The 27777-nt window shown below is 42.4% G+C and overlaps 1 protein-coding gene across 3 annotated transcripts in view; it reads left to right on the forward strand.

Moving 5' to 3' along the window:
* The first annotated feature begins 5942 nt into the window (after window positions 1-5942).
* Window positions 5943-27777, forward strand: part of LOC147896494 (SUMO-activating enzyme subunit 1A-like) — a 58290-nt gene continuing 36455 nt past the window's right edge. For 2 of the 3 annotated variants that reach the window (XR_015541779.1, XM_087381701.1), the window contains exons 1-2: window positions 5943-6141; window positions 23226-23277. Coding sequence is in view for 2 of the 3 variants with exons in the window: in XM_087381701.1 (XP_087237827.1) it covers window positions 6053-6141; window positions 23226-23277 (141 nt within the window). In the remaining variant the exon portion in view is untranslated. Of the gene's footprint in view, window positions 6142-8636; window positions 8720-23225; window positions 23278-27777 lie in introns of those variants that run through there. The other variant, XM_087381702.1, reaches the window with a different exon arrangement.

Consider the following 27777-nt stretch of genomic DNA (forward strand, 5'->3'; position numbering starts at 1 on the left):
GGAAAGCAAAGAGTGGACACAAACTTAGAATACTTGCATTATGGAATGAAGAAGAGTGAGGTCCTTAAGTAGGCACCTCATACATGCTCACTGACATCACTGATGACTTCAGAGCTCCACAATCATCTCCTCAATCTGCTCCTAGATTCTCTCAATCATCCTATGTGGCTTTCCACCACCTAACTGTGCTTATGGGCACCTAACTGTGCCTCTAGCACTCACACATAGAAACCAAGGTGTGCCTAAGGCATACACCTTGAGATATCCCATCATGATGAACAGTTACAATCTACAATTTGAGAACTATGTTGACAAACTATAAAACATCACAAGTATATTATGGTGCTAAGCAAATAAATGTGACTTGACATTTGCAACATTTCTAAGCTCTTCCTCCCACCTCCTTCCTTGGACTCATTTATTTGCATCTTGGTAGATTGCTCTTCTTCCTCATTCCTTGGCCTCTCCGCATATTATTTTTCTTATGTGCTTTCAAGTCTATCATTTCTCCCTTCTATGTGCGAACTTTGTTTGTATGTGAACTTTGCATAATATTATCTAGCCTATGTGCTAGAGTTCGTAGCTCAATCTACCCTCTTTTTTCACTCTTACTCCTACTTTGCATTTCTTACCCCTTTATGCATCTCACAACCTCCTTCATAGCATTTTAGCAATGGAATTTTGTGTCTCTTTCCATCCCACCTCTTCCTTAGATTACATGTTGGTCTTCAATGCCTCTCTTTCTTTTTATACATGATCCATTCTTAATTACTTTTGCAGCCTGATCATGTGTGTGTGTGTGTGTAGATTAAAAAGTCCCATCAATATTTGAGCCATACAATTAATTCCATCATTTGGATAAAAAGTTAAAAAATGGAAACATATAAGGAAAAAATGTTTGAGACATCTAAGTTGAAAAATGCAACTAGAGTTTGCAAAAATTAAGAATTTTTACTAATGTTGAGTTTGACAACATAATATTGAAAAAAGATGTCGAATCCTCAGGCAGCAGTCCACATTCTGAGGTCGGAGTCCACTTACACCCCAATACGCCATCCTGAGGGGGGGACATCAACGTATGCAGCCTACAACAGTTTGGCCTCTTCATTAAGAGCCCACTTAGTAGACTCAGCTCACTTAGAAGGGTCTTCATTCATGCCTAACGAGGACCTCTTAGTGGTACTATAGCACTAGTGGCAATCAGTGTACCCAAGTGTACAATGCCAAGCCAATATCAATAAGTAGCAGGTAGTGAATATACATGCAAGTCTTCCACTCTAATAAGTAATCCATGTGTGTATTGAGCACAATAAGTGTCTATGTTACAAGGGTATTAAAGAAATCTCCAGCTACAGATTACCTTGAAACAACAGCAGAGATAATGGACCTGTTTTGCCAACAAATATCCTCTACAGAGCCTCTCATGGGGAGGTTGATGAGATTGATTTTGGAAAAAGGCAACCTTGTGACGCCTAAGGAGCAACACATGGAACTGGAGGCCTACGTCAACACACACATAAAGGACTTGAACAGGTCCAGCATGAAGGCAGGGCAGCAGGATCAGGATTGCGACTGATTCGAGAGCAGTTCTAGCCAGGGGAAATGCCTGGGATAGAATCAGGTCGGATGAGTCTAGGCCAGTGGCAGGCTACCATGTGACCAGACTGGGCAGTAAACTGCAGCAGACCCAGTCAGATCTACAGACTGGTGGGTTGGCTATCCATCCAAACAAACTAGGTGTTAGAACATCATAGTTACGTTTGGGTAGATAGGTAATGCTTGTTTTCCCCGGCTTGTTATCGCTTTACCTAGGAATATAGACAACCATATGGCTTCTTAGATAATTAAAAACAATTTAGCCACAAGTGAAGTTTAAGTCACAAGTGGAGTAAGGAGGAAATGAGTGCATGGGTTAAGAAGGGATTAGAGGAGGTATGGGATGATTAATGGGCTTGGCATGTGAGGTGGTTAAAAAGAAAGTGTAAAGGGAAGATTTCACGGGGGTACATAAAAGAATAATTCATAGTTAGGGAAGTATTCATGTGTGTGTGTGTGTGTAAAGAAATAAGTGTCTGTATGTATACATTTACTGATCAAATTTATTTTGTCTGTGTGTGTGTGTTCGTGTGTAAAGAAATAAGTGTCTGTGAGAGAGAGAGAGAGAGAGAGAGAGAGAGAGAGAGAGAGAGAGAGAGAGAGAGGTGCACAAGAGATGACTAATTTTACACAAAACTGTATCACAAAGAAATTGAAGCACATACATCACCCCTTACGGTTAGGGTGAGTCTCATGAGCCTTGTCTCAATGGCATAATTTACACCATACAACACCCCTCTTAAATTGCATTTGATATGTGGGGGGTGCTTTACAACAAGCAAGTTTTGGATTTTATTGAAATTACACAATGACCAAAAAAACAAATTAAAAAAAAGATGCATAAGTGTGCAAAAAGAGAGCAACATAAGAAGTATGTACAAATCCATACACCTTAACTATCACTTCCACTTCTTAAGTTGGAGTTGGTTTTGATGAGGGCTAAGTTGTTGTTGCAGTAGCTAAATTTATAAAAGGAGAATATAATTTCACTCCTTTTCTACCCAAAAAGAAAAATTGTAAAAGGAGAGCAATTTGGAAAAGATGTATGTAATTTGTTCTTGTGTCAAAACATGAACAAGGTTAATCTCACCCCTATGAACAAGGTCAATCTCACCACTATGAACTTTATTTTTTATAAAGTGGTAATGCGCTTCAACATGCTTTGTGCCGGCATGAAACACTAGGTTCACTTCACATGTAGCATTGGTAGATCCTTGATATTATGCTTTAGAAAAAGATAATCCTATTGTTGCTTGATTTTTGCTCTACCATGACAAGACAGCCAAGCCAAGACTAAAGGAGAAACCACTCGTACAGCTTATGCCATCAATGCATGTACCAAGTTCTCAAGGCATAACCCATTGGGATTAGAGCAGGTAGCTAGAGCACAAGAAAGGGGTAAGGTAGATGTGCATAATGACAAGGATGATGTTAAGCTTGGCAAAAAGATGCATGAGAGAGAGTCATATTGTAGGCCAGAGAATGAAGGCTGAAAAGTGCAGGTTCCAGTGTTTTAAATCACCTTAGGCATGTTTGAATACTAGATAAATTAGATGGAATTGGAGTCTTATAAGCAAGGGGTCAAGTCCATAGTTTGATGCTCTGGAATATGCTAACAACCACATTTGAAACCTTTGTAGTTGTGTTGGGTAGTGTGTAAGATGCTCAAAAGTATAACACATGTACCAATTAACTTGGTGATCAAAGTCTCATGATCCATGGTGGCTTAACATACTAGATAAAGCTACCCAACATGCAATAAGATATTAGCAATGTACGATTTTATAGATGTGGGAAGTTGGGCACTTGTCTTGAGAATGCCAAAAGTGTCCAAACAAGCAAAAGCTGGGACATCAAAGAATCCAAAGAAACAATGTAGAAGAAAGACGATTGAGCCCAATTTCTTGATTCTTAACATTGTGGAGAGAGAGAGAGAGAGAGAGAGAGAGAGATTTGTATTACTCTCTTCAAAATGCCTCACAAGCCTATGAGACAAGTACACATCCAAAAAAGGGTGTTAATACATCTTTGAGTGTCAGAGAGAGATGAGAAGTGTGCAAGGCATCTTAGCGCAAAATTATTACATCATGCTACTATATCCTAGTCTTATCATGGCCTTCATTACATCCTTTAAAGACTAAGAGTATTTGGGAGTAGATTTGTCTCTGCTTGATTAGTGCTATTCCATCTCGATAAACCATCCATTTTTCCTCCTTTCGAGCTTCTAACTTAAGTCATCTCCAAAAAGCTCCTAGCCTTCGATAAACACAGCAGTGTGTACTTGTACTAAAAGCTCACTCCTAAGACTGCATCAGTGTCAAGCAACAGACTTGCAGGGCGTTGGTTACTTCACATTCTAGGGGAGAGCGTAACCCGGCATAACCCAGATGCCTAGCTCCTTTTTTGTTTCCTTGAACTGCACTTGCACCCCGCCTAGCTTGCATTCCTCTAGCAAGCGGGTCTTCTTTGGTTTTTCTTCACTTCTTTGGCAATAGAGCATTAGTGGTTGTTTCTTTGGTTTTTCTTCACTTATTTGGCAATAGAGCATTAGTGGTTGTTTCTTAGGGAGTAGAATCTTGACAGTGACCCCTTGGTTTGGCCAGAGGAGCTCTCATGGTAGCATCCTTGACTCCCAAAGCTGTTAAGATTTGCCTCTTCCCCTCAAACAAGTAGCAGGTTCAACATGCACGGCAATCTCTTCATGACAGAGCAGTGGTAGGAAGGATCGTGAGTCTGACACCCTTGAGGAGACAGATTTGAGAGTGGCTGTAGGCTAGTTTAGCGCTAGATGGTGATCATATTCAAGAGGCTACTATCTATGGCAGGGGTGTCTTTCTTCTTCAGTTGAGCTATCCAACCACTTCACAGGCCCTCGTGGAGAAGAGTCCGATCTTCTTGGGTCCACAATTGGTCTACCTCGTCCCCTTGGTACTATGGTTTCACAATGGAGGATATGGATATGACACATCATGTCCCTTGCTTCCCGGTGACGCTCTACTTCTCGAGGCACCCTAAGGAGTGCAGGTCCATTCTTCCTTCTATAGGGGAAGCTTCGGCACTATGGTGGAGTCCCTCCTGGTTAGAGCAGCTTCAATTGTAGTCGATGATGAGGTTTAGGATAGTTGAGGAGAACCCGGAGTCCTTTCTGGAGGTGATTCTTTCGTAGACCCTAGATGGAGGATCACTTCGGCAAAGGTGGAGATCTCTGGACTTCGAGGATAGCGCCTATGGTGCAGACAGGTGGGGCACCTAGCCAAAGACTACCCAAGAGGGTAGACATGACCTCCCCCCCTCCTACACAGGTTCGTCAGGGTCATCAACGCGAGTCACAAGAGGAGAGCACCCAGTGGCCTTCTAAGCGGCCCCACTAGGAGTCACAAACTCCATGGGTGACGCCCTCTGAGGGTAAGTGGACCTTGTAAAAGGAAAGAAAAAGCTAAGCAAATAGACTTAGAAGAATCGAAGATGGAGAGCCAGACGTAGGGCGAGGGAGCAGATGGAGCATGAGTCAACCTTCTCTTGTTAGGAAGAGCAGTCAAGAGACCCACCCGGAGATCATCCCCCCCCCCCGCAAAAAGGTCTTCCGCTCTAGTGGTGGACCCCTCGAGCAACAAGCATCCAAGTAGACAGTCCAATGCAACAGTAGGTACAAGATGTATTGATGAGAGGTTTCTGAGACCCTCTCAGGAGTTGGAGGAGGAGCAACAATGTCTGCAAGCCTCGACACAAAATTGGACATTCTCCTCCTCTTAGGTGGAGCCTTCACCTCCCTATCCTCCCCACCCTTCAAATCTTTTTCCCCTCCCCTTCCCCCTCCTCCTCCCCACAGTGGTCCCCCGGATCCACCAGCCACCCCCCACTCTGCTCCCCCCCCTTCCCCCTTCCTCAACCCCCACAAGGTCATCACCCTTGTTACCCGCCCCCCCATCCCTGTCCTCTGCTCCACCCTCCACCGTTGAGGTATCCGCCCCCTCCTCCTCCCGAGCCCTTCCTACGCCTCATCCATTGGGCAAGGGCAAGGGGTTGGCCTCTACTTTAGCCTCCACCCTCGGAGCAGTAGGCTGGAGCCCACCGTCGGAGGACTACAGCCACTCGAAAGGAGTCAATAGCAGGTCCTCTTCTCAAGTTTCGGACCCGATGCCTCGACTCGGATGGCCCCTATCGAAGGAGTTTTGGCGGTTGACAAAATAGTTTAGGACCATTACAAAAAGAATTTAAAAGTCATTACAATAGCCTATAGTACCAATATTCTTAAAATTAAACCCCCATTAACATTAAACACCCATCACAATGGCGTAAATACCAATAATCTTAACACTAAACACCCATTAACATGCTAAGTTCTATTCTCCAGACGTTAGTTCCTAAGATTGTAAGCTTCGATAGTCACCGAGTCACCGGCATTGCTTTATATACTTAAAGCCGAAGCAGGCCGCGCCCGAGGAGCTCAACGACCATGGAGCAAGTCTCCGATATCCTTACTGAGCAAGAAGCAGCTGTTTACGATCGCCAGATACGCGTTTGGGGCGTCGACGCTCAGCGAAAGTGCGGGACCTTAGCTTGCTTTTCCAGATTTATTTAGTTTCGTCAATCCTGGAATGCGTTTTTTTGGACAAGAAAATTTCTGTTGTCGCCCCTTCGGTGTCTTCAATCTAGGATTGCTTTTCTCTGCTCTGATTCCCAGAAGGCAAGCAAAGCAATCGGTGCTTTTATGGTTGGAAATCACCCCCTGGATGCCACATATATCCATTTACCCTTTTGATTATCATCGTAGACGTTAAGTCCACGCGTCCTCGGAATTTATTCTCCAGAATGAATGCCGAGATACAGTCTTATTATGGGCTCACAAAGTTTAAATGTTCTCTTCTAGGTTTTTGCGGTTGGCATCGGTTCAAAATGTTAATGTTTGTTGGTTCCATACAATATTGTAAGTAAGAAAATGACACCAGCGGCCAACAACGTTAGTGACCTTCAGGCGCTGTTTCGGATATAAGCATGGATGACTTCTCTGCTGCTTAGGTTAAAAAATGGTTCTTTCAGGAAACGCGTTCTACTCCACGAGAATCCCCAACCATCTCCTTACATTGATTGATTGCTTTATTGCTGGTAACCGCTTTATAGAATTCCGTCTTCCGAGTGACCTTCTACGTCAGTCCTTGTTGCTGCAATGTTTATTGTACACTAGTATGTAGACTGTGAGTCATCTTTAGTACAGTTCTTTTTGCTTCCCCTATCGAGCAAATATTGCTCGCAAGTAGCAACTGTCTCTTGTTAACTACCTCACTTAGCTAGAGAATCTAAAACTCTGAGCCTGGTAGCTAGGCTGCAGTGCAATAGGATAGCAAAATGGAAAAACTACGAGGATAAACAAGGGGCCATCTGTGTCAAAGGAGGTGATCCTAGACAGTTCTCGAGACCTGGCAAAACCACGATGGTGCTGCCTCAAATTATGACACTTAAAATATGGTGCTGCCTTAAATTATGACAGTCTTGATCGGGTGCAGAGTATAGATACAATCTTTTATTCAAAGACATTGTGAGAGAAACATGAAGCATGAGAAAGGAAAAGCATGTGTTCTTGGCGAGTAGAGGACCGCTTTCAGGCATTAGAGCCATGTTTGAACTCCAGCTTGGCAAGTATCATCATCAACTTGCCTTCTACCTGCAGTTGCTTCTGCACTGTTTGCTTTGAAGGTTTAAACCGAGTCTTCAACAATGAGGAGATGGGGGAGTCAGACCATTAGGAGTGATGGGTCTGAGAGTGGTGTGATGTGGGATATCTTGTATTCTTCCTCTATGTGCTGATTTGTTCGGCATGTGACAATTGTATGGTGCTTATCCTTAAGGCCTCTTGATAAACATATCATGCAAATATGGTTTCTTTGTACATCATCTCTTTTGCTTGTTTCCACTTCAAGTTCCGGAGAGCTAGTTTATCCTATAGAGAGAGTTATACATGTAAAAAATACTTATGTCTCACGTCAGACATTAGGTTTGTTTCCCTTTTGTAGAAGGCCATGTTGTCCTTCAGTTTTTGCAATAGCTTGTGTATGAATTTTTGCGTTTTGGGTTTTGTCTTTGTTAAGGAGATCTAAAGTGTGTACCCCCAAATTTAATCCGTCCAATTCTTGCCATGTCTAGTAGACCTTGTGTCTTCTTGTGTCCACTGCTTGTTGGGGATGTATTTATGCCCATCTTATATTAGTAGGGAAAGGTTTGACATGTAGGGCTTCCCTTTCCAATTGTAGCATGGCTCTCTTCTAGTAAAATGGGCTAGGAAGTTTATACCTTGGGAACCAAATTTTATTTTATGAATCTTTTTTGCACCCTCCATTTACTGGTGAGTCTTAGGGCCTAGTGTAGTGTAAAGTGATTTTCTCATCTGTCACCCTAGATTGTGCATGTTGCATTACTGTGAAGGCTAAACGAGTGTGTTAGGCAATCCAAGGATAAAGTCAGTCCATTATGGAGCTTATAATATGGATGATGAAGATATGTGGGGTCCTGCACATCCTAAAATAGTGTGAAAGCTTCAGGATCCAACAAATACTCCTTAAGTACTCCAGGAATTCAATCTTTATAAATCTCTGATATAGATGGTGAGGTACAAGCCAACATTTTGGAACGTGAATCAGCCACCATAATCTCCTTTTCCACTCTCTATTCAATGCAAAAATCATAGTTTTGCACAATGGCAAGCCACTTTTTCTGTTTAGGAGATAAATTGGGCTGAGAGGAAGTATTTGAGAGTCTCGTGCTCCGTTTTGATCTTAAAGTGACCCCCATAAATGTAGTGATGCCATTTCTTGATTGCATGTATGATAGCTAATATTTCTTGGTCATATATGATAACTCAGCTCTTTATCATCTACCTTGCAACTATCGTCAGCTGTAACACTATGCTGTTGTTTTAATACAGCTCCAATCCTTGCATCAGCTTCTATGCTAAAATGCAGAGAAAAATCTGGGCACACAACAATAGGAGCTAATGTCAAGGCAGTCTTCAAGTCTTGGAAACTCTTTTCTGCAATTTCTGTCCAAAAAAACGGCCTCTGTTTTAAGCTGATCAGTAAGAGGCGCCACAATTGAAGCATAATGCTTGATAAATCTCCTGTAGAAAGAGGTAAGCCCAAGAAAATCCCTTAACTGAGTGGTATTTTTAGGACGTGGACTCTCTCTTACACATTTGCCCTTATTGGGGTTTACTCTAATTCCACTGTTGACAATATGACCAAGATACTACACCTCACTTGCCATGAATGGACATTTGCTTGCTTTGGCAAAGAGTTGGCGCCTCCTTAAGACTATAAAATCTGTCTCATATGCAACAATTGCTGTTCTTGGATTTGCTGTATATCATTAAAAAGGGCTAGAGAAAATTTATAAGGCAGTGCTTGGAATGTTGCTGGACATTTGTGAGGCCAAAGGGCATCATCGTGAACTGGTATAATTCACGTTCAGTCCTGAATGCTGTCTCTGGCTCATCCCTCCCTTTCATCCTGATTTGGTGATAATGAGATCTCAGATCAATCTCTTTAAAGAACTAAGCACCCTTCAATTTTTCCAATAAATAATCTATTCTTGGCATAGGAAATGTGTTCTTTAAAGTAATTTTATTAAGGTCTTTGTAATCAATACACATCCTGTAGAGCCATCTTTTTTCTTGACCAAAAGGACTGGCGAATAAAAATGAGATTGACTATGGGTGATTTATTCTTTGTCGAAGCTCCTTAATTTACCTTGCTACCTCATCTCTTTCAGCCATTGAGAGCCTATAGGGTGCCTTGCTTACTGGTTTTGACCCTGGTTCAGGATCGATTGGATGGTCTATATCCCTCTTGCATGGTACATGTCAGCAACAACATCAGCGTAACTTTTGCATGTCTTTGTCCTCCACTACCATTCCATTGCTGTTTTGGCCAACCGAATATCATAAAATCCACAAACACCCCTTCAGGTATCTTGCCAATCTTCTTGAAGAAATGACTGTCGGCTTAGGGGATTCAACTCCTGTCAAAGTTATATGCTTGCCAAAAGGTAGAAACTTCAGTCCAAATCCATTGAAGACTCCCAAAAACTTCAACAATTCACAGGCGAACACAATGTCAATGAGTCCCATATCAAGGACAAACAAATCTCCAATACGAGTAGATTATTTTGAAAATTGTACTTGAGTGGCCTGACAACATTGATTACTAATGGAATGCTCACCATTAGCCCATCTCAACTGTAAGACCATGCTCCAATGTTGCTTTGATGTAACCTTACTGCTTGAATGGACCTAGAATTGATGAAATTGTAGGTGCTCCAAATATATGGACAGGTCTGCTGTTGATACAGCCCTTCGGCCTCAGTTTGTGCACATTTAGAACCCATCAAAGCCTCTAGAGAAATACTGTATAGAACTGATTGAGTTTCCCAGAATAACTCGTCATCTTCTACACAAGAATTCCGATCTGAATCTTTGTCATCACAAGATCATCTATAATTTCTAGATTCCATTGTTGGCAAGCTCTTTGACTCTCTGAACGGAAGTTACCATTTGACATTGAGTCCCCCCAAGCCAACCACCTAGGTCAAATGGAAAAGAACTCACCTTTTTGGAGCCTAGAGGTACTTCATTACCCTCCTTTTCTTCATTCACACAATCATAAAATTCTGAGTCTGCTACTGGTTCATCAGAACCTGTAATCTCTAGTATCATGCTAATCTTTTCCTTAGACTTGGCCTTGCATACACTTCTATGCTGCGGAGTCCACTTTTGTCCACAAAGAAAACACTGATTCTTCTTTTTTTCTCTCGTCAAGAAGAGTCTGAGATAGTTGTTCACTACCTTCTCTGTTTACTCCATCATATCATCCTTGAGAAGAGGTTTGAATGAGGCCTTTGCATCCTCAGCCTTGTTGTAATAGAGGGTTACTTTTTACTTAGGCTAAACTTAGGCTAAAGTTAGTAGAAAGGCCTTTATTGGCTTGTAAGTGTTTTTTCTTTTTTTTAGGGGATACCATAAGTTGCCACGTGGCATCCTAGGAGGTAATCCCATAAGCAATACTGCTTTGTACTACCCTGGGCCATACCTATATAAGGGCTCTAGTTGTACTCGGCAATTCATTCATGACTTGTACTTCATTACTGAAATAGAATATACAGCAAGAGTTCGATACTCAGCTGAATTCTAAAAAGGATTGACTTCCTCCTGTCCTTGTGCAGCCCCTCACAAGTCTCTGTTGAAGATCCAGCCCATGATCTTCCTCTCCTACCCTTTTCCTAAACATAAGGTGCTACACTACTTAACTCTCCTACAAATTCTACTAAACTTAGTAGTGTTTACTGTTAGTTAGGAGCAGTCCTGTTGCATTGGTATCAAAGCACTTTTCGTGGGAATTTGTGGGAAATTCTTTGTCCAATCACTTTGAAATTTGGAGCATCTACTCTTGAGCCTAGGGCCTACCTCTGTGCAAAAACTCAGCGCTAGAAGTGCCCTCTGTTGTGAGCTGCCACATGGCAGGCTCTGAGAAACCCTGATTTTTGAAGTGCTCAGAATTTGGGGCTTCTTACATCAATGGAAAGCCCTTGCTTCCCTGATCATTTCTATGTGTGAGATTCCTAAAAGGATGGAGGATTGAGTCAACATTGAGGGCTTTTTCTCTTTGACGCAAGAATGTGAAGAAATTGACGATCTGATGCTTCGCTGCACCAAATTAAGTCAGATATGGCTTGAACTGATTGCACTAAGCTCCAATGTCTGCCATTAAAGTTTGGTGGAGATCCGAGCTTGGATGGAGGAGGTATGAAGGACTTCGACTGTTGGCTAAGAAGATCTGCGACGATCTAGGAGCTGACAATTCCGGTTTCTGATTTGCCTTCCTCCAAGGAGTCACCTCTGCTTTAGGAACTCCCACACCTAGTCCTAGCAAGATACAGGTGTGTTACGTGGGATCTTCCCCGATTTTCTTTGTTTGGAATTGACGCGTACGTTGCCTAGTAAACGATCTGGCTACATATCACTTTGAAATTATTCATGGCTGTTGCTGAGGTGTCGTTCTAAATGCTGGAACCACTCCACAAAGCTTCATGTCAAATGAAGAAGGATTACAATGGAGTTCAGCGACGTGGACAGTGACCTGACTGTTCACTGGCAGTTCGGTACAGTAGTATAGTGTCGAACAATGCTTCTGTCTATAGCTTAGCCCTACATAGGTCTCTATACAGATTGGTTTATAGAGTGTGCAAAAGGAGCCTTGCAACAGTTTGCTACTCCTTGGAAATTGAGCTATTCTTGATCAGGGCTTAAGACAGTGCATTTACTCTTGATTCGAGTCATTAAAGATGCCTGTAAAGATGTCTACGGGTCAAGCTAGTAAGCAGACAATGGGTATCCTTGATTCCATCTCAGAGAAGGAAGCAATTGATGATTAGACTGTAGTTTCTGAACCCAATGATCCTCATGTTGGCAATGTTCAAGGGGATTTGGCAGCAACTCCTCAAGTACAAACATCCCTTAACCAAGAGCAGATCATAAAGAGTTGTATGGACCCAATGCTACAGATATTCAAGGAGCTAACTAATGAGATTAAGACCAATAATCTGAGGATTGACCAAAGGATGCAGAACATGTCTGCCACTTTTAATAAAAGGTTGGACCAATTCAAGAGAAGCCAAATTTATGATGGGAAGAGACGTGTGGATCCCCAAATTGATGGAGACTCAGGTTTAGATGATGATGATGATGATTCTATACAGTAATTGAACTTGTTGGTTTTATGGCTTCTGCCCGAAGGACCTATCACTCTAGTGGAGTTACAGCTCATATGGATAAGGATTCAACACATGGTAAGACTCCTAATAATAATAATAACAGTTCAGCAACTGAAGAGTTGTGTCTAAAATTCCATGAATATAAGTTGCTACTAGCAAACCTTAGGGCAGCAATGACATTCCGGCAATATATACAAACAATTAAATCTATTGAACCAAGAGGACGTGTTCATCAAGACAAAGATATGAAAGACAAGATTATACTTCCCAAGTTCAAAGGTGATTCTACCTCTCCTGAGGCATGGCTCAGCAAGATGGATGACTACTTCCTTTTATATCCAAAGGGTGATCAAGGTAAAATCAGACTTGCTGTTCTTCATCTGGAAGATTATGCCCACTCTTGGTGGACACATCTACAGCAAGAAGGGTTAACTTTTAATGCTTGGGATGAATTCAAGGATGAAATATATTTGTAAGTGGTATGATCTTACTCAGCAAGGATCAGCGAAAATTTATATCAAACAGCTTTGGAAATTGGCTCTGTTTGTCCATGGTATTGATGAAAGAGTTAGAATGCTCAAGTTTATCCATGGTATGCACCCTAGTATTGCTTCAGATGTTGGAGCTCAAAAGCCTAATTCTCTTAAAGAGGCCATGTAGTTGGCAGAGCTTTATGAACCCAAATACAATTGGAAGGAGAAGACTTTGGGTATTGGTCACTTTGGAACTAAGCCTATGGTCAAAGGGGTTTCCAATGATGAAAACAAACTTCCTGCACCTGCTACAACTCCTCCTATTTCTAAGTTCCCCACAGTGTATGGTAGTGGCATGGGACAACCTAAGGCTTACAAGGCTACAGATGTAAAGTCATCCTTTAAACCCACTCCAAAGGATGATCTGGGTGATAAAAGAAACAAGTTGGTTAAGCAGTTATCTCAAGCAATTCTTGATGACAGAAAGAAGAAGAATTTGTGCTACCTTTGTGGTGAGAAGTGGACCCCTAAACATAGAAATGTGTGCAAAGCAAAAACAGGAGCAAAGTTGAGCTTGATTCTAGAGATTGATTAGGATTTATCTCCCTATACTTCTGCAGCAGAATCTGAATTTCATGAATATCAGTTGTGTGTGAATGAAGGCCTTGATGATGATGAGGATCATAGTTCCAAAAAGGGGACTTCCTTTCCCTTTGATCCAGGTGGGTTATCCATGTGTGACACCTTGCTTATGAATGATAGTTTGCCAAGGTGCCCAAATAGATCTAGACAATGGAACATTGAAGTTGTTGAAGGTTATGAGGATGAGATCAGAAATTCTACTGGAAATGATGCTGTTGATGATGATGAAGTGTATTGGGATACACCATCAGTTGTGTACAGCATATCCTCTGATGTTTTTATGGGCTGCAAGGGCTCTCAAACCCTTAGGTTAAAAGGAACAATCAATAATAGACCAGTCCACATTTTGGTTGATAGTGGGAGTACTCATAACTTCATTAATATAAAGACACTTCAAACAGTGAGGTTATGCCCATCCACTTTGGATCATGGGATCAAAGTTGAGGTGGCTAATGGTCAGCATTCCCACAGTAAGCAATATTGTCAGGCTGCTCAAGTGCAACTTTCTCAAGACTATACTTTTCATGGAGATCTATTTGTCTTGGAAATGGGACCTATTGACATTGTCCTTTGTTGTGAATGGTTGAGAACCTTGGGAGAATTCTCTATGGACCTTAACAGGCTGTACATGAAGTTTATGCATGAAGGTAAGCACATCACTTTGATGGGTCACCAATCTCCTAAATTGTCCTTAATTTTTGCAAGAAGAATGGCCAGAGACCTCAAAAGTGTTTGTGGAGTCTATGCTATTCAGTTGACCAAGTCTCAAGAGGGTAATGGGTTGTTGGTTGAGGATAAAGACATGCAGTCCCTATTACAGCAATACTCTGATGTATTTGCTGATCTTCCCAACCATCTCCCTCCCATGAGAGATGTGGATCATGCAATTGTGTTGGAGCCAGGATCTAAGCCAATCAACAAAGCTCCATACAGACTTTCTAGAGCTAAAAGGGAAGAGGTGGCAAGGCAAATAAAGGAACTCCTTGACAAGGAATTTATTACACACAGTCAGTCACCCTTTGCCTCTCCTGTGTTATTGGTTAAGAAGAAGGATGGCTCAATTAGAATGTGTATTGATTACAGGGAATTGAACAAAATGACAATTAAGAATAGGTTTCCTATTCCTAGAATTGATGATCTACTGGATGAGCTTAGAGGGGCAAAGTACTTCACAAAGATTGATTTAAGGTTAGGCTATTATCAAATAAGGATGAAGGAGGGAGATAAACATAAAACTGCCTTCAAGATAGAACGTGGGCTTTATCAATTCAAATTGATGGCATTTGGTTTAACCAATGCACCTGCAACTTTCCAGGCCCTAATGAACAAGGTATTGCAGGCTTTCCTCTATAAATTTGTGCTGGTATTCTTTGATGATATATTGATCTACAGCAAAACAAAAGAAGAGCATTTATTGCATGTCCAGCAAGTATTGGAGGTATTGAGGACACACGAGTTGTATGCCAAATCAAGTAAATGCACTTTCATGGCTGAAGAAGTGGAATATTTGGGCCATATTGTCAGCAGTAGTGGCATTAAGGTGGATCCTAGCAAGGTAAAATGTGTAAAGGATTAGCCTATACCTCAGAATATCACCCAGCTGAGAGATTGGCCTATACCTTAGAATATCACCCAGCAAGGTAAAGTTGCCTTGGTCTAGCATCATTTTATAGAAGATTTATAAGGCATTTTGCCAAATTGGCAGCTCCTCTCATTGATCTTCTTAAAAAGAATGCTTTCCAATGGTCTCACTGTGCCAATAAGAGCTTTGAAGCATTTAAAAGGAGGCATTAACTTCAGCGCCTATCTTGGTATGTCTTGACTTCTCTCAACCTTTTATAATTGAGGCTGATGCTAGTAGTGGAAGGGGCATTGGAGCTGTCCTAAAGCAGAGTCATGGATTTATTGCATTTATTGCATGTCCAGCAAAACAAAAGAAGAGCATTTATTGCATGTCCAGCAAGTATCTTCTAAAAAAGAATGCTTTCCAATGGTCTCACAGTGCCAATAAGAGCTTTGAAGCATTTAAAAGGAGGCATTAACTTCAGCGCCTATCTTGGTATGTCTTGACTTCTCTCAACCTTTTATAATTGAGGCTGATGCTAGTGGAAGGGGCATTGGAGCTGTCCTAAAGCAGAGTCATGGATTTATTCCCTTTGAAAGTCAGAAATTGGATGACAAGGAGTCAAGTTTCCTCATTTATGACCAAGAGATGTTGGCAATATTTCATGCAATCAAAAAGTGGTACCACTACATCTATGGCAGCCAATTCAAGGTCAAGAGTGATCATAAGACTCTCAGATATTTTCTATCTTAGTCTTCTCTATCACCCAAGCAAAGGAGATGGCTATCCATTGTTCAAAACTATGACTTTGACATAGATTACAAGATGGGCAAAGAAAATATTGTGGCAGATTCTCTTTCCAAGATATGGGCTTGTACTTTATCATCTATTATTGAGGTTTATAAAGATTGGATCCATGGCATTCAAGAAGAGTATCTCAACGATCCTCAAGCAGCTGCTATGTTCCAAGACTTGCAAGATCCTGACTGTCAGCAATATCCCAATTTCAAGTTGCACAATGGGCTCTTGTGGTATAATGATAGAATATTTCTTACTGAAAATTCCTCCCAGAAGCTGCTAACCTTGCAGGAATTTCACTCATCTCCTATGGCTGGGCATATAGGCCTCAACAAGACATATGATAAGGTAAAACAGAGTTTTTACTGGAAGGGGCTTTGAAAGGATGTTCTTGCTTATGTACAAAGCTGTAAGCCCTGTCAACAAAACAGGGAGTTGAATCTGAGACCCCAGCTAGTCTACTACAACCTCTGCCTATACCTCAAGGTAAATGGACAGATATCAGCATGAACTTTATTACAGGTCTACCAGTGACCTCTAAGGGTTGGAACATCGTCTTTGTGGTTGTTGATAGACTTACTAAAGCTGCCCACTTCATTCCTACTAAGACACAATTTACAGCATCCAAGGTGGCTAAGGAATTCATGGAGAATGTGTTTAAATGTGGATAGGGGGAGTGGAATCTCAAATGCAAAAGGCCCAATGCACATGAGCGAAGAGTGGCTTCATGTGAGGTCCATTTGTCCCTACAAAAAATGCAAGTATCGAATTCGACATGAGCATCATATTGTTCTCACATATGTGCAAGATTATGGGGAGATCTCGCAAGATGCTTTAACCGTGAGTTGATGTTGCTTAAATTTGCGATGATGGGAGTGCAAACTAGCACTGTTCATGATTTAAACCCATTTTTATAGGATGCAGAGGAGGATATACCACCCATTACACTTGCAATCAACTTGGGCACACAATCAAGAATATTCCGAAAAGGTTCAAGGAGTGATCAGAGACACATAGATCACACTTGGAGCTAAAGTATAGCTTTTGCGATGTTGTAAATGATGATACTCTCCCTGATGTCCAAGATGAGGGTATGGACGACATGATACATTGACTCCCTTGCTAAGTTCATGGGGCATTTTTGGCAAGAGCTTTTCAGTTCTATGGGAACACTTCTTATCCCAAGTACAGCAGATCACCCTCAAACTGATGGACAAACAGAGAGCGTTAACCGCTGGTTGGAAGAGTATCTAAGGCATTTTTGCTTTGAGACTCGAGCATCGTGGGACCAATGGTTGCATCTAGCTGAATTTTGTTATAATACCACCAAGCACACTTCAATTGGTATGAGCCCTTTTGAAGCCATGTTTGGCTGTAAAGCTCATGTTCCATCAACCATTATTGATCAAGCATTGACCAGCCAGCAAGCCAAGGATGATTTGGCTCACATGACTGCTCTATTACAGCAATGTAAAGATACTATGGTAAGGGCCCAAGCAAGGATGAAGGATTATGCTGATGAGCATAGGAGAGATCTTCATTTTGAAGAAGGGGATTATGTATTTCTCAGATTACATAAGTCCAGGCATGCTTCTTTGAAAGGTAATACCAATGTTAAACTTGCTCATAGGTATTATGGACCTTACAAGGTTTTGAGGAAAGTTGGGGAAGTGGCTTATGAGTTGGAGCTTCCATCACCCTCTAGAATACACAAAGTATTCCATGTATCACTTCTCAAGAAGTATTTGGGGCCTAAGGAGCAAGTTATGGAAGAGCTACCTCCTATGGATGAAGAGGGCCAGATTGAGTATATACCTGAGAAGATCCTTGGATTTAGAGATCATGTGTTGAGGAACAAGTCCTACATGGAATATCTTATCAAATGGAGAGGTCTACCTGATGAGGAGTCTTCTTGGCAGCCATCTACAATTGTGGAGCAGTACCCTCAATTGCTTAGCTGAATTCTATGGCCAAAATTGCGTCTTTATGAGCAGATTTGATTTTCTCTTGACATAGGGCATATATGGACATGCTGCAGCCAGCATTCACCATCCTTTCTCAGATCAGCATGTCTCTCACTGGATTATATGATCAGATCTGTTATATTGGACAGCATAGCTCTTCCACCCAGTGGCTTGATTTCTTGGGAATTTTATATGATCCATTTACAGATCAGCATGCCTACAGGGAGGTTACAGCCTTTTCAAATTTGAGGACAAATTTCTATTTGAGGAGGGAGGATTGTAACAGAGGGTTACTTTTTACTTAGGCTAAACTTAGGCTAAAGTTAGTAGAAAGGCCTTTATTGGCTTGTAAGTGTTTTTTCTTTTTTTTAGGGGATACCATAAGTTGCCACTTGACATCCTAGGAGGTAATCCCATAAGCAATACTGCTTTGTACTACCTTGGGCCATACCTATATAAGGGCTCTAGTTGTACTTGGCAATTCATTCATGACTTGTACTTCATTACTGAAATAGAATATACAGCAAGAGTTCAATACTCAGCTGAATTCTAAAAAGGATTGACTTCCTCCTGTCCTTGTGCAGCCCCTCACAAGTCTCTGTTGAAGATCCAGCTCATGATCTTCCTCTCCTACCCTTTTCCTAAACATAAGGTACTGCACTACTTAACTCTCCTGCAAATTCTACTAAACTTAGTAGTGTTTACTGTTAGTTAGGAGCAGTCCTGTTGCACTTGTAGGTCTTGGTCTGCCCCAAATTACTGCCATATATAGTGGGATACCTAGGAATAGCAGGGGTGGCTGAAGAATAACTAGCAGATTTGATTTTCTCTTGCTATATGGCATGTATGGACATGCTGCAGCCAGCATTCACCATCCTTTCTCAGATCAGCATGTCTCTCATTGGATTATATGATCAGATCTGTTATATTGGACAGCATAGCTCTTCCACCCAGTTGCTTGATTTCTTGGGAATTTTATATGATCCATTTACAGATCAGCATGCCTACAAGGAGGTATTTGACTGAGAAACTTCATTGTTCAGCTGATATGACCAGAATTGAGCTGTTCAGGTTTTACAAGGAGCACAGGTTACAGCCTTTTCAAATTTGAGGACAAATTTCTATTTGAGGAGGGAGGATTGTAATAGAGGGTTACTTTTTACTTAGGCTAAACTTAGGCTAAAGTTAGTAGAAAGGCCTTTATTGGCTTGTAAGTGTTTTTTCTTTTTTTTAGGGGATACCATAAGTTGCCACGTGACATCCTAGGAGGTAATCCCATAAGCAATACTGCTTTGTACTACCTTGGGCCATACCTATATAAGGGCTCTAGTTGTACTTGGCAATTCATTCATGACTTGTACTTCATTACTGAAATAGAATATGCAGCAAGAGTTCAATACTCAGCTGAATTCTAAAAAGGATTGACTTCCTCCTGTCCTTGTGCAGCCCCTCACAAGTCTCTGTTGAAGATCCAGCTCATGATTTTCCTCTCCTACCCTTTTCCTAAACATAAGGTACTGCACTACTTAACTCTCCTACAAATTCTACTAAACTTAGTAGTGTTTACTGTTAGTTAGGAGCAGTCCTGTTACACTTGTAGGTCTTGGTCTGCCCCAAATTACTGCCATATATAGTGGGATACCTACGAATAGAAGGGGTGGCTGAAGAATAACTAGCTTGTTGTCACTTTGGTAGACGGTTAATGTTCGTCTCCTATTATGTTGTACTTAATCTCATACAGCTCAGCCAATTGCATGGCCTCTTTGAGAGTGCTTGGCCTGTGGGCTGAAAGATCTGAGACAAGTCTACAGTGTAGACCATAAATAAATTTGAGCATCCTACTTTTGTTATCAATACCATGGATGAAAAGAGGTAATTTAAAGAATTACATTAACATAAATTTTCACTATTCCTTGTGTTGGAAAGGTCACCTCCCCATCTGTAAGCCCCCAAATGAGGAGTGCGTGGGGGAGGGAGACCTAGGGCAGGATGTGCCCAAGAGAGAAGAAAGAGAGGGGGCTGCCACATGGGCAGCACCTCACAGGATTGGAACCTGCAGATGGCGTCAGCATGGCGAGGGTAGTGGGCAGGTGAAGGGCCTGCAACAGACCCTGATGATGGCGCGGTACAGGTGGGAAGAGGACCTGGCAGAGGCGCAGATTTGGCAGGATGAGCAGGCCCAGATATGCAGCAGCAAATATGGCTGTCAGTGGGCAGAAGGCAGGCCTTATATAGGCTGGATACCTGCCTTGAATGGAGGGCCAAAGGGTCCTGGAAGTTTGGGCCAAAAGCGCTGGGGTGTGTGCCCTTTTTAGGGCTGGACCAGCCACACACTGGTCGGCCAGTCTGGTCGGCCAGTCTGTAACAGGCTGGTCGGTTTTTTGTCAGCCCCCTTGGGGCCTATAAAAGGAGAGGCCCTGGGCCTCATTTCATATCCAACAGTTCAGCAGAACCAGCAGCAGACAGGAGCAGCCAGAAGGCATTTTCTTGGGCCTCATCTTGGAGGTGAAGGAGAGTAGGTGGTGTGCTGCAGACTGAGCTCTCAAGGGCTGAACCTTGGTTGTCTCTCAGGGCAGCAAGGTGTTGTGATCTGGACGGAAAGTCTACAGAAGCTCCAGGTGGAGCACGCGGGCTCGAGTCTAGAGATAGCCAGCAGATAGGAGAAGTACCTTGTGGTAAGATCAGAGGACCACACCATTAGTGGGACTCTGGATCTGTCTCTTTTGTATTGTGTCCATAGTTGTGGACAGAAATATATATTTTGGTGGTTTCTCTATCTGGTTGGTTCATTGTCTATTGATGAGTCTGCACACCTCTTGTATGCACATAAGTAAAGAAGTTTGTGATTCCACACCCACACCGCACACTGTGTGAGCTCCTGGGCATTACTATAAGTCTTCCGCTGCGTGTACCCTCTGTTGGGTAATTTCTAACACCTTGTTGTGTCAAGTCATACCATCTGCAAATGTATGGATCCGGGGCAAAATGAGATGAAACTTTTCTCTTTTAAAATCATCCGAAGTATCAATTACTGTACCTTCCTGTTGTAGGTGCCTCCGCCATGTGTGGGCAAAGTCTTCAAGACGAAGCACAGCAAATCGGATTTTCCCTTAATAATCCTCCATTTTACTTATCCGTTCCTCCAACTCAATGGGTGAACCCCACTCATGACATGTGAAACGAATGACCTTGTCTTTAACATCTTTGCCCTGAAGCGAGTCTCCTTCGACTCCTAGGATCCCACTGTTTGGACATGTTGTTCGAATGTGAGAGCTGACATAAGATGAAAAGGAAGCCCTTTATACTCATTAGACCTCTGACATAGAGCCACAGTTTCAGAACTGTTACTTCTAAGATTTGTAACTTGTGGATTGACATTTGGTTTATGAGCTGAATCCTAAGAAATATGGTGAACTTTCTTGGCGGATGCCATGAAGCCCTTAGCTTCAGTTCTATGCACTGGTTGCTCGTCCGATCCTCTTCAAAATTAGGCTTAAGGGGTCTTATATCTGAGTTCTCTTAAGATAATCAAACCCTTTATTCACAGTTAATGAGAGGTTTTGTAACCTGAGATCCATTCTCTGATGATTTCATCTATCAAATTTTTAAACACTTTAAGAACAATTCCTTATTGATCGCTCTTTGAACCTCAATAATAACCTTCAGGCACTGCCCTTTGATTACAACCTCTAACCTGGTCCTCTGTCAGTGATCCCAAACCTAAAAGGGCGTGCCCCCTGCCCTCATAGTCTCATAGTAGCACCTGGCAGATGGGTGTTTTGCACAGAAAGCAGGTCAAACCTGATCCAATTGAAATGCAACTTGGTATACCACTTGGAGATTCTTAAACGACACACTTTATCAAATCCAGTCAGAATTTGATGACATACACCTTCTTATTATAGCTTTTGTAGGTAATTCTTAGCGTCACGGTGACACATGAACCGAAAACACTTCAGTGTTCTAGATGCACGAGATCACCCCAAATGCAATGATGTAAGAGAATCTCAATTCTGACAACTTTGATACTTTGACCAGATTTTAGGCAGACACGTGGCAGCTCGTGATTGGATAGCTTCCTGCGAGAATTTTGCATATAGGTGTGCCATAGACTCAAGATAACATGCTCCAAATTTCAAATTTCAAATGAGAAGGATTTCCCCCAATTTTCATGATTTATTGGCTTTGATACCAAAGGAAGTAGAGGCAATCCTGACTCTAGCTTAATGAAGACTAGTATAGCAAGAGGTTAGGCTAGGCAGTTGCTACAACGAGACAATGGAAACCAATTAGTGCAAAATAGTCAACAAAATGTACCTTTTGACTTGGGAAACAATGAGTCATGGGCTGGACTCACAACAATGACATGCGATGGGCTGCACATGGACGGAAAAGAAAACTCCTTGTTGATTTTAGTCTGAGCAAGAGACTCAGCCAGATTCATTTGTAAGTGTATTCGCAAAGTGGGGCAGCAAGATCTTGTATAGTTTTAAAGCAGGCTGTAGAATTACAACTATGAATATGGGATTATGCCATTATAATGGATGACAGATGGCAGCTTGCTGTTAAACACAATGGAATTAATTCCAGCGTGCCACATGGCATACCCATCAAAGCTTAAGCTGAAAGACTTAAATAACTCCACCACAACATACCAGATTTTAACGAGTGAGCAGTCACCCTTGACCTTCTCATCAAGCCCTATCCAAAGGACACTAGCTATAGGAAACTATGTAACTAGCCTTTGTTTCAAAGCCCTAGTGAAGTGGCCATCTTGTCCACTTGTTGCTAGTCCTTATCATTTTATGCCTGCAGCTATTGTTCACTTTTGCTACAACTTACCATACGTTCTACTCCTTTTGGTGCTGTGCATTCTTGTTGTTCTCAAATTAGAGTGTGCGTTGAAATCAAAACACCCTCTAGGGCTTTCTTCAGTTTTTTATCAACCCAATGCACAAATATGGAGAGATTTTATTGACAATCAATTACTGTTTATGTATTGGAAACATCATTAAATCATCCTCCGTATTACTAGTTATATAATTTAAAATAGACCAAAACCAGCAAAAGGAAAAACAGACCAAAGCCAATTTGTGCATGGTTAGGTCTTCTTGGAAGGTACAGGGTTCCAATTTCTAGTTTAAAAAATATATTAAAAAATCAGGGAGTAATTATGGAGCTGTTTATAGGGGGTTAGAAAAGATTTCATACATAAAAGGGCTTGATTGGATCAAACCAGAATGGTATAACATGCACAGTTTAGTTGCTTGTTTTCTGAGTTTGAAAGGTCTTGTAGGATGCGGGGTAGTTTGATTGTACTGTAGAATTTCCACTTAATACTTTCAAGAATAGCTTTATATTTGATTGCTTGTAAACTTCTTCAAGGTTAGGATACCCTGCTGAAGTATGGTGGAAACTGGTATCGTGCAGATTGAGCAAGGTTCGTGTGTTGGTTATTGGCATGTCGAATGTCATTGCTGAGGTAAGCGTAGCTGATAATATTGTGCTCTTCCATAGATAATGTTGGATTTTGAGGTTTGATGGTCTGGTTGGGCTCCATTGCTGCTCTTAGCTGGGCACCTTCTTGCTGTATGTGTTGCTGGTTGATGGTTTTGGGGGACGACCATTTTCCGAGTGAAGGAAACAAAAAAGCTTCCAACTATGTAAAAATATGTAAAAAATAAATCGGAAGAAAACATAGTTTCACTTAGAAATATGCAAAGTATTATAGCAATGACTATTTAATACACAAATCTTTACATGACTCTTTGGGAATGGTGAGTAACATAATGGGATGGCTTTTGAAGAAACCCACATGTAGAGGAAAGAAAGAAAGAAAGTCTATTAATGTCCACGGGAGACCAACAGGTCTATGGGACAGCAAAAAACCGTCTAGTACATCTGCTTTAGGGAGGGCACATGGTAGCTCCCAAGGAGTGCAAAAGCAACCCCACTTATTTAGAATACCTACATCATAGTCTGAAAAAATAATCAGACATACATCAGTTTAAGACTGAGAATCTTTTGGTTTTGATTTAAACTCTTTGATTAGTGCTATGCCTTCACGATAAACTGCCCATTTTCCATCCTTCCCAGCAGCCTTGACTTCAGCTAATTCGGTTGCCTTGTTCTTCAATCAAGCTCTTGTAAGTTCCTCAGCTATCCATATCTTGGTTCCTTTCAACTTGTAAGATTATCGAAGAAGCTTGATCCGTAGATCTCGCGACTTAAGTGTAAGAATAACATGTCCTTTGAAGTGACGGATATTAGTTGTCCCGTCGTCATCATCATCATCATCATCATTATCATCATCAACCTTCCATTCAATATTAGGCATGGCTGCTTTGACATGTGCTAAAGTCTCATTGAAAGAGTTATCATCTTTGAACCATCCTTCAGGGAGCCCCCCCACTCTAATCTTCAATGCATTATCACGTCTGGCTTTATGTTCTTTGATCTCTTCTTGGATATCAATCTTGTTTGCCTTTGTGTCAAACTCCTCAATCACTTCTTTCTTGATTGATTGTATCCTAAAGAAATACACTTTTATGAGTGACTATCATGAGATTGAAACTGCACTATGTTGTGTTTTTAGAGGATGAGTTTGGGAATGTTCGTGGATTCATCTAGGTATATGCATGCATCTCTCTCTCTCTCTCTCCCTCTCTTTCTCTACAGGTGTGTGTGTGTGTGTGTTCCTCTTCTGGGAACTACTCATTGTAACATAAAGTTGCATGGATTTCAAAAAAAAAAGTGTGTGTGTGTGCGCTTGCGAGCTTGCACACACACACTATTACACTATAGTCAACTTGTTTCTAAGAAAACCCACAAGCGTCCAAGGCTGAATCTCCACCGAGCCAATAGCCCAAATCTCACAACACTGTATTTGTTCTATCACCAAGTTGGTGTGGTACTCATCAAAACTCATGCACCTTTTACGTACAGTGTGAGATTTAATTCCCCAATTCCCTAGAAGGTCCCATCGCGATAATTAGCTGTCTTGCTAAACCTTAATGCCCCTCCCCATGCCTTTAATCAATTAGATCTTTTTGGGCTCTCACTAATTCATTAACATTTAACCTTAGCCCTAGGCACATGCCCTTAGGTGCGCAGCTAATAAACTAACCCAAACTAATGCGCACGGAGGCCTCAGAACCTTCTAGTCGTCTTGGATCCCGATTACCAAAGACCTTGACAACTTAATCCTTGACCGATCTTATAACTGTTAGAGGTGGCATGTCTGTATCACTGAGTGTGGGTCTTGGTTGTGGGTCTGCCTACGCATGTGAGGGAGTGCTAGGGCCTTGGTTGTGGGTTTGCTCGCCTAGGAGAGGCAGAGGGGGTTCACAATGGTGGTTGTACATACTAGCGTGCACACGGGCTTGTATGGAGCAGATGCGAGGGCATACGAAGCCTTGATCAGCTCACCAATTGCTCGCCTTCTGCCCGGACCTGCTCGCTGCTGTTCGCCACTACTCTAGAGTGCTCTGGGGGCCCCCATGTGCTGCGGGAGTATCCAGGAGGGTGTAGGGTCAGGAACGCTTTTCCCGACCCTGTTTTGGGGCTGCCACCAGGCCGCACGTGTGCGCGTAGGTTGGTGGGCCACATAGGCCTTTGCCAGCCCTTCATCACCCGACCACTTGGTCAGGGTTGGCCCCCCTAGTTGGCTACCTACCCCCCTCCTAGTAGGTTTGTTTGGGCAGGGGGTAGCCCTATAAATAGGGCCCCCTCCCTCCCACTTGAGGCATCTGAGCCTTCAGTAGGTGTTCACTAGAGTTGAGGTTTTCCTCAGCAGAGAGTGGCTTTTCCTGAGATCCTTGTGCAAGTCTCTCTTGATTTCTTCTGTTTGCTGGCTTCTCTCCACTGTTGCTCAGCACTGCTGCACTTCTCACATGGTATCAGAGCTAAAGGTTGGCTAAGAAGACCTGTGCTGTGGAGAGGACTTGGAACCAGCAAGCTATAGAGGCGTTTGGAGCTGTTCAAAGCGTTCTTTCATCTTTCTGATGACAGCCAAGAGTATTTGGGAGCACTTGGCCTTCCTATATAATAGGACTTCCCCTATGAAGAGGGTTACTCTCGAAGTTCAGGTGCAGATATTGGATCCTGCTAAGTCTTCGTCCATGTGGGAACATATCAATAAGCTTTAGGAACTTCAACAGGAGATTCTTCAAGCAGGGAAGGAATTATCGTTTGAAGGTATGGCCATTACTCTGCTCTCTCATCTCACTTCCCAATACTCTGTCTTCTATTCTTTGCTAATCACTAGTGGTAGGATGAGCACTCTAACTTGGGAAGAGGTGGTGCTTATGGTGCTGGACCAAGAGGAGCGGTTTTAGAGTTCCTCCCATGGCGGTGGCTCCGATGCTCTGGCAACTTTGTAGTCGGGAAAGAATCAAGATTGTTGCACCCTTGATACGAGGACAGAAGTAGAGAAGTAGGCACTTAAGGCAGAGCGATCATGTAATCATTGTTGCAAGAAAGGCCATTATTGAAGGAGGTGCCCTCTTCGGGCTAATGACAAGGGTACCGGTTCCTCCTTTGCTGCTATAACTCTTTCGCTTTTGTGCACATTTGAATTATTGATTCTCTCTCTTCCTCTGTTAGAGAGGGGGTTCTGGCTCTTCAAGCCAAAGATTTCCGGACTTGGATCGTCAACGGTGGGGCATCCCATAATATGAGTCCTTCTCTAGTTGGGCTCAAAGACTCTGTGATCTCTAGGGGATGTCTGTATCGACGATAGCTCTGTCATCAAAGTTCGGGGTGAAGGCAATGTTGACATAATTTTAAATGGCAAAGGAGGGATGCACTCTTCCTCAGTACTGTTTGTTTCCTCCCTCCAATTCAATTTGTTGTCTATTTATGAGACTTGCTGTCTTGGTACCACAATATTGTTTGATGAACACTTTGTGGAAGTGAGGGAGAAAGCCACCAGCCAGGTTTTTGAGATTGGTATAGTAAGTCATGGCATTTACAGTCTATCCTTGCTTTCCTCGATCACGTCTTCTATTCAAGGTGACCTATGGCATTTTCGTTTTGTTCACTTGAGTGCTGATGCAATCCGACGTTGAACAAATGGTCCTCGGTCTACCTAATGTGGGCAGTAAGCATGGTGAGTGCCGATCATGTATTCAAGGGAAGCAACACCAGGACATGTTTCCGAAGCAGGCCTCGCGACGGGCTTCATTTCCTCTAGAGTTGGCCATGTTGATCTTTGTGGACCTATGATTGTTGCCAGCCTTTGCAGGGCTATCTACTTCATGCTTTTCGTGGATGATTTCAGCAGATGCATGTGGGTCTACTTTTTGGCCAAGAAGTCTCTGGGGTGTTCTCGTTTCCGGGAATGGTGTGCCCTTGTTCAAAATGAATCTAACTTTCATGTGAAAACCCCTCGGTGTAGACAAGGTGGTGAATTTTGTTCCCATCCCTTTGAGGAGTTTTGTATAACAAAGGGCATTTGGCAGGAATTCGCCAATATTGGCACTGCCTCAGAAGCAAGTGTTATTGAGCGGAGAATCGCACAATGCTAGAAATATCTCGGACTCCCCAAGAGGTTCCTCAATTTCTTTGGGCTGAGGCCACTGCCACCACAATACATATCTTGAACCATTCTCCGACGTCTGCTGTTCCCTAAGCTACTACTTTTAAGGCTTATTTTGGAAAGAAGCCAGATGTATCCTATTTTTGTGTGTTTCAAGTGCGATGCCTTTGTTGACATTCCGAAGAAGTAGAGGGGGGAGTAAGATGTAAAGTCCACCCATACGATCTTTGTTTGGAACAATTCCTAGTCTACAAGGTACACCCTTTCAAGAGGGAGATTATTCTCAGCAAGGGTCTGCCCGCCTATGTGAGGGAGTGCTAGGGCCTTTGTTGTGGGTTTTCCTGCCCAGGAGAGATAGAGGGGGTTGACCGTGGTGGCTGTACATGTTAGCGTGCACACAGGCCTGGATCGAGTAGATGCGAGGGCATACAGAGCCCAGATTAG

This window comes from Dipteris shenzhenensis, chromosome 11 (assembly GCF_047967505.1).
Source record: "Dipteris shenzhenensis isolate YYH24624 ecotype China chromosome 11, Dip_SZ_1.0, whole genome shotgun sequence".
Classification (NCBI taxonomy): Eukaryota; Viridiplantae; Streptophyta; class Polypodiopsida; order Gleicheniales; family Dipteridaceae; genus Dipteris; species Dipteris shenzhenensis.